At 34.9% G+C, this 13,247-nt stretch overlaps 1 protein-coding gene across 1 annotated transcript; it reads left to right on the top strand.

Moving 5' to 3' along the window:
* LOC109849081 lies at positions 5,438 to 13,134 on the top strand. The gene is made up of 6 exons (XM_020418869.1): positions 5,438 to 5,816; positions 8,444 to 8,617; positions 9,648 to 9,773; positions 9,947 to 10,123; positions 10,836 to 11,000; positions 12,392 to 13,134. The coding sequence occupies exons 1-6, from the start codon at positions 5,574 to 5,576 to the stop codon at positions 12,794 to 12,796; spliced, it is 1,290 nt and encodes a 429-aa protein (XP_020274458.1). The 5' UTR covers positions 5,438 to 5,573; the 3' UTR covers positions 12,797 to 13,134.

The following is a 13,247-nucleotide window of genomic DNA, read 5'->3' as shown; positions in this document are numbered from 1 at the left end:
GAAAATACACAAAAGATAAGGATAACATGACCATACTCGTCCATGCATCGCATGGGTTTAAAGATTTATTGGTATAAACAAAAGAAAGGTGGTGAAATTACTGATACACCATTAATGTTTTTTATGTAATTTTTTTGAGGGGAAACCATATGCACCTGGCAGTAGTCGAACCTAGATGATATAAACAAATTATTCTACCAATGAAGCTGCCAGTGTGCTTTGTATTCACTTTAAATTTAAAGGAAAAATGTTTGTTTAAAACATGCAAATAAATGTTAGCGGGGTTTAGTTACATTAAGCCTAAACTTACCAATGTATAGTCCATGAGCTGCTAACCAGTTGTGCATGACCCAATAGTACTATTTCACAAGTTTGAGGTTTCACAGAATACTTAACAAGACGCTAAAAAATAAAAATGCATGGTTCTTTTCAGCTGAAGACATATTATTGGGAAAAAAAATATTACTTTGATTTGAGGCATGCTCCATTCTTTTCTTTGAAGCAGATGTCAACCGCAGTGTGAATGTGTGATCGATCTATGTTGAAAGCTGTGTTTTTATTTTTGTATAATTTCATATATAATTGAATGGGATAAGAGGTCTATCTTAGGGGATTGAGTTTCATCTTAAGAGTTTGATTATTTTTTAAGGACAATCATCAAGTTTGACACTAATTTCATATGTGGTTCTCTGTTACGTATACCCAATAATTTTTTTACGAATCAGAAGATTCAATTAGGATATAGAGTCTAACAAAGACTAACAAAAGGAAAAACAAACTGCGGTTGATTGAGACTGTTAGAATGTTTTAATATGACTCTATGGTCTTATCTTAGATTCTAGACTGCTTATTAAAAAAAATAAAAAGACTGACACAAAAATGTACTACTCAATTTTGGCCCTATGTGATAGAGAGACCAGAAAATATTTTTATATTCTCAAAAACTTTATATCTCTGAGAAAAGGTTTGTGAGATTGAAAGGTTGGGAGATATTTTTATTTTCTCAAAAATTTTGATCATACTAAAAGGAAAGGTTTGTCCACATACTCTCCGCCCCCAACTCCTTCAGAGCATTATGTTAAAAAAAATATGCACCTGCCAGGAGTCGAACCTGGGATATATGATCAAATCATTTTACCAGTTGAGCTACAGGTGCTTTGCTCTATGTTATAGAAAAATTATATAACAAAATACAAATGCGGGTTGGGATAAGTAATATTAGACAAAATGTGATTATTGTAACTTTCAATGGGCCTCATCTAAGTCTGCTCATGGGCCTTTACAATTTATTTAATAGTTTAAAATTATGAACATATTTTGTCTCCGAAACATAAGTAATAATATAATATGATTGATTCAAGTATATCTTAATATATTTTTAGATTCATTTTTTATCTTTTGCTCTTTATTATATACCAACCTGATATTACAATTGATATAGACAATAAAATTTACAAGGTTTTTATTGTATATTTCTTTGTTCCGAACAGGTTTTTCAATTATTAAAAGTTTGGATATTGTAAGTTTTTTTTAATATTACATTGTTATCCTAATATATTCTAATCATCTTATATTCTTTGAATTGCTAATTAAATGACTTATCCTATTCATAATGAGATTTAACATGTTTTGGGATAAAAGATATATGTTTGATATAATTCAAATCCTTTACTTATTTTAGTTCACAGAATAATCTAAAAAACATATGCTAGCCAGCACCTAAAAGTTTTCGAACTTTGTAAAAAGTATACTCATTTTTTTAATTTGCAAAAACACCCCTATAATTTTAAAATTTTATTAAAACACCTTAAAAATTATAAAATTTACTTATTTCAATTCAATGAGAAATTTGAAAAACATTTGCTAGCTAGAAACTGAAAGTTTTTTGACTTTAAAGAAAGTATCTTGTAAGTTTTAAAAATTACAAAAATACCCCTAAAATTTAAATTTTGAAAAAAACACCTTGAAAATTTTAAACCTATAAACACACTAAAAACCTATAAATAACACAAACAACCTCAAAAAATTATAGAATTTAAAATAAACACTCTATTTTTTTATAAATTGCAAAATAAAACCCTTAAAATTGTAAATTTTATAAAAAACTTGACAATTTTCAACCATACAGTACATTAAAAATATAAAAATTACAAATATTCCCTACATAATTTATAATTTATAGAAAACGCCCTTAAAGTTTTAAAAATTATAATCAAACACTCAAAATTCAAATTTTACAAAGAACACCCTGAGAATTTCAAACTCATTAGCAAATTGAAAACATGAGAAATATAAATAGTCTATAAACAATTTACAATATGTATAAGGCCTATAAGTTTAAAAAATTATAAAAAACTCCCTAAAATTCATAATTTACAAAAAAACATCATGAGAATTTCTAACATATAGACACTAAAATGAATATACAAAATTACTAACAGCCCCTAGAAAATTAAAATTTTGTAAAAAATATCTTACTCTCTTTAAAAGTATAGGTTTGGGAATAACTTTTCATGGTCAATATTACCCATAAATTATTTTGGAAAGAACAAAACTAATTAAAATTCTATTCAATTTGAAATTTACCAATAAAAACATTAAAGTTTAGTACATTGCAAATTACCACTCCAAAGTATGAATTTTTTCAATAATTTTTTTGTAGTTCCTCGATTTTAATATAACGTTTAGTAGCTTTTTGTATTTATAAATTATAAAATTTTAGGGGTTTTATACAGATTTTAAAACTTTTGAGGGTATTTCTTTTGTAGTTTTCTAAATTTTCATTGTGTTTTTAGTGTATTTCATATATACATCAATTAACGATGATATTGAAGAGTAAGATGTTCTTAAGATGTATTAAGCCACACATCACTATTCGTAGACAATATAGTTTATATATGCAAAAAAATTCAACAAATCTATATAGTGGTTAAATAGATTTTGACTTTAATGTACTATTTTTTATAAATTATATTTAATGTGAACCCACAATATAATTTGGACTGTAGTCATCACAATTTTAATATGTTTGATTGATTAATTATATATGTATATAAACCATAGATTACTTTACTTTCTCGTATGAGCTAATATTTGGCACTTAATAATTAAAAAAATTATTTTGAAAAAATTTAATATAAAGAGGAGCTCTAATCACATTTTGTAGGCTTCTGAAAAATGCCTATAGGTTCCCGCATGCAGCGCATGACGAAGAGGAGACGATAAACGTCATCATCCAAGTCGAGAAAGTTTATCCGGCCACCGCCAAGTGGTCTACATGCTCATCGGCCACCAAAAGAGCAAGTGACCCGTGCGCTCACCGGCCACCTCCATGTGGCCCGCGCACTCGTCAGCCGGCTCCAAGTGGCCCGCGTGCTCAACGACCACCGCCAAGTGATCCGCACGCTCATCGGCCACCAGAATGACAAATCAAGTGGTCTGTGCGCTCACCGGCCACCTCCATGTGGCCTTAATCAGCCACCAAAATAGCAAACCAAGTGGCTCACATGTTCACCGGCCACCTCTAAGTGGCCCCCGCGCTCATCAGCCAGCTCCAAGTGGCCCGCACGCTCACCGGCCACCGCCAAGTGGCCGGCACGCTCATCGGCCACCAGAATGGCAAACCAAGTGGCCCGTGCACTCAACGTCCACCGCCAAGTGGCCCACACGCTCATCGGCCACCAGAATAGCAAACCAAGTGGTCCGTGCGCTCACCGACTATCTCCATGTGGCCAGTGCGCTCAATTAGTGAATAAATCTACATGAATTTCCGCTCGAAGAAAATTAATATTCAATATATTTTGTCAGGAATATTGCAAATGTGAGCACCTTGGCGCAATAGTCTAATCCACAATCAGCGGCGCACGGCCAGCTAACCAAGTTTCGCTTTAAAGAGGACTGATATTGATTAGGCTATGAGTTTGAGAACTTTCACCTTTAACATGAAATAAATCCAACAGTTATTTAACCGCAGGTGTTAAACTATATTTCAATTATCAGTTAGTTGAGACGGTGTCAAAGGGGCCAGGGGAAAGAAATAATGGCTAGGGAAGAATAGAGAATTATTGAATTTTAGCTGAATAGAGTCTACGGATTTAGAGAGGGGCACAATTGAAAATATGTAATAAAAAGTAAGTTAAATGAAATACTCCCCTCCGTTTAAATGCTAAATTGCACTTAAATGCACTTAATGTCTCATATATCAAAACGAAAAATTCCTCAAGTACCCAAAAGAGTTTTGATATAGGGACCCAAAATATGGGACCAATAGAGGGGACAAATGAGGTGTTCTCCTCCTATTGGATAATGAGTTGGCTATCATTAATGATGACCAACTCATTATCCAATAGGAGGGGGACACATCACTTGTCCCCTCTATTGGTCCCATATTTTGGGTCCTTGAGGACTTTTTCGTACCGAAAATATGAGACGGTGTCACCCTCTTATTGGATAATGAGTTGACCATCATTAATGATGACCAACTCATTATCCAATAGGAGGGAGACACATCACTTGTCCCCCCTATTGGTCCCATATTTTAAGACCCTGTAGCAAAACTCTATCAAAACAGTACACTTAAGTTTTCCATTCAACCCTAAAAAAACCTAGACATCGTCAACATTTCCCGTACATATGCAAGTGCCTCTAGCTCATTAACATCTGGACTAGGGGTGAATTGTATAATTTTGGAGCTTGAAGAAGGGCAACTTGGGGGCAATATATATGGGCTGGGATTTCCACTCCAAGGATCTAGAGGCTCCCCCCTCTTCATTTCTTGCAATAAAATTAGAAAATACTTGAAGGAACGAGATTTGGGTAGAATTAAGATTGAAAATAGTAATATACCATAATGGTAGTATATTTATAAATTAGATGATTTTTAGGAGTCAAGAAATGTATCGGAATATCACCTGATAGGTCATATGGGAAAATTATAATAATAAAAAATCCGCTCACATGTTACTAATGAGCTTTGCTACAGGGACCCAAAATATGAGACCAATAGAGGGGACAAGTGAGGTGTCCCCCTCTTATTGGATAATGAGTTGATCATCATTAATGATGGCCAACTCATTATCCAATAGGAGGGGGACACCTCACTTGTCCCCCCTATTCGTCCCATATTTTGGGTCCTTAGAGAATTTTTCGTTACTAATAGAGGACACCAACAATACAATATCTTTATCTACATTAAAAATTTAAAGCATTTAAGTACATTTATGTACACAGTTTAAAAGGGAGGGCTTTTAAGTGCAAGGTTGGTTGGTGAATATGTAAGGTATTTATGCAATTTAGCCCGTTTAAAAGGTAGATAGCAATAATGCAATTTTGATGCCGTGAGGGAGCAATTTATAAATATTAAAGACTTAAGGGATCCATATAAAAAGATCAAAAAATTAAACAACTAACCCTGTTTACCGAAAATGGACCACGATCGCCATCACTGCTCTCTCTATCTCTAAACTGTAGTCTGTACCCAAAATCCAAAGTAATCACCCAAAATTAAAAAAGTTCAAAAAATAAAAATAAAATTCGTCTGCAATCTTTGATCCGTCGCGATTGCCAGTGAGGCGATGGCGTATCGAAGACGGCAGGGAAACGCTAAATCCTTCACCTTCGAAGACTCCAGATCCGGTCAAGAACCGCCGTCTCCGTCGCCGACGGCGGAGGAGAATCCATCTCCGATCGCTGCCCAGGCGATCCGAGCTTCGTCCGCCCACCGCGACTCTTCCATCTCCTCTGCCTATGGCGAATCCACGATCGCTTCAGCGTATAAGGATTTGCCTGATCGTCGGAGATCCAGCGTTTCTCCTAGGGTTAGTGAGTTGATCTTCTTGGATTTTGTGCTGATTTATGGTTGTTTGGTTAATTAGATGAAAATTTGTTTCGATCCATCGTAGTTTGGACTTAGAATACGAACTTATCGATTAAAGTCGCAAACTTTGTGTTAGGATGATTGGAAATTTGCTTCGCGTAAAGTGATGCGAGGGTTTAATACGATTTTTCGGCTTGTTTTCACTATGTTGAGTGAAAAATCAGGTTCTCGTAATGAAATTCGTAGTTTTCAGGCTCGCCAATCTTTTGGTTCCAAGAAAATGGGATAAGATACCAGAAAATTAAAAACAATTTCTCTATTTTTTTCCATGTTTTTTTGACACAAAAGTTGAAGACGTTTGGTGAGGAATCTTATTGCTACTTTAGAAAGTGGATGTTGAAAAATGTATATAAGCCAAAATCTAGGAAGCACAAACACCTGCACCAGACATGATACAAATACAACAAATAGTCAGTTACATGAAGCACAAACATCATTCATGGGGATGTTGATGCACATAGATATATAACATAACGGAAAACGTTTCGTTCAATGTCTAGACTGACATATTTTTTAATCAAAAGTGAAAAAGAAGAAACAAGTGAAACCTTTATGATCTATTAATTCTAACCTCAGTTGAAAGAAGAATGTTCAGATGGCCACTCAATTCTTTGACTAGGTACAGGCCTATATGACTCAAATACCCAAAAGAAGAAGGGAAATCTTAAAGCAGATAAAACAATCTGGATTTATATATCAAAATGTTGGACAATTAGGAAACATTATGCCCAGGAAATGTGTAACTTAAAAGAAAATGTTGAAATGAAAGAGAGCAATCGGTTGAAAATAATGATAATACCTTGGTGAAATGTTAGATGTAGATTTTGATTGACGATATGTGCAAGAGTTGTTTTCGATTGTGGCGGTGTGCAGTAGAGACCAATGGATTCATCCTTTAGGGATTTATGTCTAATTGTCTATTTGATGGAGCATCTTGGATTCAGGTTTGCCTGAAATGAACCTGGATTGAAGGTCAAATTTATTGATGCTGTTGATGCTACCTTTATAGAGTAGTTGACCCTTAAGAAACTTGGTGTAGAGGAGTCACATCGAGCACTGAACATTTGGAGTAAAGTTGTCTGTGTTGTTTTAACTACCCTGTATGCTCTACATTGTCTTAACGGAGTACATGCTACCAATCCCTTTCCAGCATTTTTGTAAACTATTTCCGTTTTCTGAATATTGTTGATACTTGTTGGAGTACTATTCTGCCACCATTTGAAAAGATGATGGCTTAACAATCAGCAGTCAAGTAGATGTTGGGTTTTACTGGAATCAACTTGAACATGATCTTACCTATCCCTACCGTACTAATAATGGGTCAGGTTGGATATGTTTAATTAATATTTTTTTTACTTTAATCTTTTTTGCCATAACGTGTAAGAAGCTCTGCACTAGGCAGTGAACAGCAGTCATGTTGCCTACTTCTGGTTTACTGCACTTGTAGGCAGTTGACATTAATAATGCTGGAAAACTATCATCTAGAGGTAAAATTCACCTTTTAGGGAACCTTCATCTTGACATGTGTGCTGTTAGTTTTCTGACAACTATGTTTTTCCTCAGAAAACATGTTGTGGAGAGGATTGTAAAACTTTAGTAAAAGCTTAAGCAACGGCTATGGATGAACAATGTTATCAAGTAAAATTGTAAAACTTAGCCCTTCAACGCAAGATTTTAAATAACAGATATTGGGGAAATATTGAAACGTCCAAAATCCATATTGGATTGTGGATGTTGGGGGAATATTAGGGATATGTTGTAAATATCAGTGTGTATCAGATGATGTTCATATGTAATATAATATACTAAAATATAAGCTAAACATACTTAATGAAATCTAAGCATACAAAAATGTTAATAATATATGTGTAGGATCACTAACTAATTGTAGAAATTTATTTTGGAAAAATAGTCTATTAGAATTTGTTAAAAGACTTAATAAGGTGGGAATTTTTGGGAAAATACATTAAAGAAATTTTGCAAAACAACATTGTTTAGTGACAAACCATATAAAAGGACATAATTGCCAACTTATCAACTAATATATTGGCCATGTCGAGGATATATCACCCAAAATTTGACAAAAAGTGGTGAAGGGGATTGAGACCATATCGTTTTGCGGCAAGCCTTGTAAAATGATATATTGGGGATATTTAAAATAATGCTTCAACTTTCCCCTTCATTGAGCTTTAAAGTCACATGGTAAGGTCTCTAACTTAAGACTACTTTTCTATGAAAGATACATTAACTGGGGCAAACAAAAATATTATAAATTGGCTTTCATGAGAAAATTAAGAATGCTGGACCTCTTGAAACCCGTTCCTGTCAAAGATGTCAGAAGTCACAGTGTACGTCAAGGGAACTTAATAACTCTTGAAGTTCAAGCAAATGGATTTTTGGCCTACAGTCTACATCGAGGGAACTTAATAACTGTTAACTAGACAAGTGATCATCTTTTTAAAAAATTCTCTAAATATTGCAACAAGTATAACTTGATATGTTACTTACAAAATATAGACTTGTATTAACCTTTTATCTTCTGGTGTTCTTTTTTTTTAACCAATGTAGGATTCTGGTGCCTTTGATACATCGATGAAAAATGTAAACGAGTCCAAATATGGATTTTGGGGAGTCTTAGCTAGAAAAGCCAAATCTCTAATTGATGATGATAACGCATCTCAGAGGTTTGAAAACTCTGGTAGGAAGCAGCCGGGGACCTTTGACTCGAGAACAGGTGGTCAGGTGAGATTTATGCTACACAGCATCACGTTTTACATTAATTGATTTATTATACAATTTTGAATGGAGGTTCCTTTCATCTTTTTTTTTTAATAGAAGAACATCTCATATTTAGGACATTTACTTCTTGCAATCCACTGTAAGTCTATAACCTTGATTAAGTAGTCGCTATTGCCGAATCAGTGATGACATTGCAAATCTTTTGCTTAATCGTACACCTGATTCTGGATATGTTGTATCGTTGTGGACTTGATGTCTTAATGCCAAACACAGTCTTCTAACAGTGAATACATCCTTCCTTCATCAACTCCATATATGTATATGTTGTTTCTTCATATCCAACTTCCTGCTTAGAGAAATTCTACTTCATTTTGTTCAATCAGATTGACTGCATTTTTTATGCTAACTCAAACCTTCAATCCAGAAGGAACTGAGAACTGAATTTTTAATAAAATAAATCTGAATAAGTGATACAAAATATTTATGTACCATAGCTCAATATATAGGAAAATGAAGAGGAAAGATAATGCTAAACAAGTAGGATTTTTGCGATTGGAAAGAGTCCAAGACTACTTAGACTAGGAAGAGGAAAGATAATGCTAAACAAGTAGGATTTTTGCGATTGGAAAGAGTCCAAGACTACTTAGACTAGTTATGCCTCTAAAAAGAACAAATTTGTAGGATTTTTGCGATTGGAAAGAGTCCAAGACTACTTAGACTAGTTATGCCTCTAAAAAGAACAAATTTTGCTACAATTCTGACTTCAAGAAAAAGTCTTGTTTAGTAATGTTAATAATCCCAGTATACCACTACTTGCAAAAGAAAAAGGAAAGTAATGTACTTCTAAAGAAACTAGGACTGGGTATAATGCTTATCAATTGTGTTCTCATCAGATAATCCTCGTTTTGCAATAGCATATGTGAATTTGACTACCTGACATTTTATTTCTGGGCTTATTGCTACACTTCATGCATTTTCAAAGGTGTAATAAAAAAGCAATCTATATTATGTTTAGTTTGGTGTGTACTTGCAGTTTCCACAATCCTATCAGTCACCTGAGGGACTACAACAAGCTGAAGCTCAACCCACTCAGAGAAGTCCAGATTCAATAGCTTCTTCTCTTAATCACATTGGTGGTACAATAAAAAATAAAATTGAAGTAAGTCAAAAGTCATTGTTTATGGTGTTTATCTAGTTCAATTTGCTTTATAATTTTCTTGCATTTCAAGTCAGAGCATATGGTATATGCATCTTTTTTTATTAAATATTTCTTGCAACTATATAATGTTTTCTTGTACTCACGTGTCATACTTTGCATCTTAATTCCCTCAGGAGGGTCTGACAATCATGGAGAACAAGACCGCTGGCATTATCCAAGAAACACGAAAGATTAATATTCGGAGAAAAGGAAGTGGCCCTGGACAGAATCAGGCTTCATATACATCGGCTCAGCACAATTTCTCTCCTGTTCATACTGACCATGAAACTCAGTTGAAGGCATCTCGCGACGTAAGGTGGCAAATGTGTATCACTGGATTACATTAACTTTTTAAAATATGTGGGCTTGTCTGATTTGTTCCTTTGACACCAAACTCCATAATCCAGATATCATTGACTTACAAATCCTATCCATGGGGTTCTAAAGTTCTTGATAATGAGCGTATGAGTCTTTATCAATTTGGCGACAGACATTCCTCGGTTACTAGTACCAGTAGCAACGCGCGGCCTTAATATTATTTATTATAATTAGGAATACGTGAGCATCTACATTTCTGAATTTTAAGAACATAAATGAATTATTCAAAAAATCTTTGGTGTTAATGAACTTCATCTGACTTGTTAAAATCTTTGGTAAGGCATACTTGATGCATTGATTTAATCCGACGTGGGGACAGTGCAAGACTGCCTGTCCACTCCCATAATATGCTATTTTGAGTGAGTTGAAGTCTAATTAACTCCCCTCGGGACAGTTCAGGTCTTTGTTATCTTTCAAGAACTGGTACAGTGGTCTATTTATATGCTTAGGTCGAAATTGAATATATTTTTGCATGTGGTACTGGAAGAAATTATTACTGAAATTTTATGAAATCTATATCATGTGCTTTAACATGCAAGTCAGCCTTTTTTCCTGCCTTGCAAGGGAGCACCTACAGGAAACCACCTCTGTATTTAAGCATTTTGTTATTTTAAACAATGATCAAATAGCCTTCTTATATTTTAGGTTGCAAATGCAATGGCTGCCAAGGCGAAGCTTCTTTTGCGGGAATTGAAGACTGTCAAAGCAGACCTTGCTTTTGCAAAGGAAAGATGCGCCCAACTTGAAGAAGAGAATAAGATGTTGAGGGAGGGTCATGAGAAGGGAGGCGGTCCTGAAGATGATGATTTGGTACATTGTTCCCTCTCTTCTAAAATCTTGCTCATAATTATTTCATGTTTCTGAACATTCTATTTGATATCCATTCTATTTCACAAAGGCGTTGTAGCTGTACTTTGTACCTATCTAATTGATGCATGATTTTAAAAGGTGAAGCATTTTGGTAAACGGGATAACTTTCTTTGCCATAACTACTCTAATACGTATGATGTGCACCAACCTCTATTCTGTTTTCCCCCCTAATAAATTAAAATTGTAGTTAGTTGACAGCTATAAATTAGAAAATTAGGTACATTATGGACCCAAAGAAATTTGTAGGCTTTCTAGTTGAATGTGAGATATTTGGGGGTGTTCCATTTAAATTATGGGAAACAATCTTCTCTATTGTTGTGGGAGGACGGTTCATTTGCAGAAGGCTCCACCTTTTGCTATCTATCTTGGCTATAATTGCTGCAAATGTTGTACATTAGGTTCCAAATGCATGTGATATGAGCATAACACAATTTTGTTGGGCTTGCAACTTTGTATAGTACTATGTAAAGTGAAAGGGTTAGATATTAGTTTAATTATGTTGTGCATAGCATACATAATCTAACTGGTGGAAGAAACCAGTAAGTTTTCACGTGCACCAAGTGCACATGAATGGACAGAAGTTTGTTGAGGATAAACTTCCAGAAAACAATAAATTAATGTGTAGTCTAAAACAATCTCATTTGATATTAATAATTGATCCCTGACCATGCCATGCATGTGACTTGCATCTAAAAGGCTAGCAATCTAATACAGAACTGACCGTACTTGAGCTAAACGCATGGTAGGCAACTCAGTCTTCACAAGATTACCTTTTCTATGTGAGGGCTTAACCTGTTAAGTAAAAGCAGTGGATATGACAAATTCAAAATGAGCACAGCTACTTCAATGATGGTTTTTTATTTCTATTTCTAATCAAATTAACGAAAATTAAGAGAATACTTGCAGCAACACAAAGGATACATCAGTAATTAAGCATGGTGCAGTATCTGCAAAAAACCATAGACTCTCAAATGTTCATTAAGAGCTGATTTGAGTTCATGTAACAGACATGAAAGATATGATGATACCCTTAAAAGAAACCCATTTCTAGTATCATAGGAGAATTGATATAATTAATCACATAATAATCGTCCCTGGTGCAGTTTGGGTTGAACCAAGATCCCTTTCTTCCAACTTGGTCCTCATGCCACCCTTGGTTGTAGGAGCCTGGAGTTTATACATAGCTAGCTATTGACCTGGTTCAGGTTTAAAAAATTATAAATTCTGTTACTGTTTGAGATGACCATCTATTATTCATCCTTCTTGTTTAGTATTTACTTTTCTCTTCTTCCACTCTGTATTTGTCATCATTTTTCTCCTTTTCCTCTCAGATACGATTGCAGTTGGAGACATTATTAGCTGAGAAGGGGAGGCTAGCGCACGAGAACTCAGTCTACGCAAGAGAGAATCGGTTCTTAAGGGAGATAGTAGAATACCACCAGCTCACTATGCAGGACGTTGTGTATGTTGACGAGGGGATTGAAGAGGTTTCCGAGGTTTTTTCCAACAGTCCGCACCAAACGCTATCAAGAACCAACTCTCTCTCCAACTCATCTCTTGGTGCTTCATCGCCTGCTCTTCCTACTACAAAGCCTCCAGCAATTGTTGTACCAGAAGCCTGCCCCATTGTTCCTACTGCTCCTTCACCTCATGTTACATCAGTAGTAATTTCTCCGGATCCAAGGGCGAGTTCTAAATTACTTGCAGAACGTGAGGATGAAAATGAACAATTGTAGAACTGTGGTGCGATACATGCATACTTCTTTTCGCCGTCGGGTTGTGTCTGGATTGTTTTGTTTGTACGAGTTCGCCGAATTGTGATTTCGACCGACCGGTACCACTTTTTTGGGCTATGTTGTCATCATTGTTCATTCACATTGTATACAAATATATGACTTGATGTTGTTGATTGTAAACTTTGAACTTCATGGTCGTTCATGTAACAGTAGTAGATGTAACGGTTCGGTAAAATGTGTTTGCAGCTTGAAAGCAGCATCTGGATATTGCATCTTACAAGCATGATGCTCTCAAACAGTGAGAAAATTAATCGGAAATTTGTTTCTTTGCGTAGCCATATGAGGATAGCACATAATAAATTTGTCGGTTATGTCCTATAAATCAAACTTACATGATTTTGCTACATGATTTTTTTTTGACAACTTGAGAAAGAAAGCTGATGAAACCAAA

The sequence above is a fragment of the Asparagus officinalis genome, chromosome 7 (genome assembly GCF_001876935.1).
Source record: "Asparagus officinalis chromosome 7, Aspof.V1, whole genome shotgun sequence".
Taxonomy (NCBI): Eukaryota; Viridiplantae; Streptophyta; class Magnoliopsida; order Asparagales; family Asparagaceae; genus Asparagus; species Asparagus officinalis.
This window is presented reverse-complemented; position numbering and strand designations above follow the sequence as displayed.

Excerpts from the sequence above, each read along its gene's own strand:
- LOC109849081 (XM_020418869.1), top strand. The coding sequence starts at position 5,574 with ATGGCGTATCGAAGACGGCAGGGAAACGCTAAATCCTTCACCTTCGAA. Across the intron at positions 8,618-9,647 it reads ACTCGAGAACAGGTGGTCAG|TTTCCACAATCCTATCAGTC; the intron begins GTGAGATTTATG and ends GTGTACTTGCAG. Across the intron at positions 10,124-10,835 it reads AGTTGAAGGCATCTCGCGAC|GTTGCAAATGCAATGGCTGC; the intron begins GTAAGGTGGCAA and ends CTTATATTTTAG.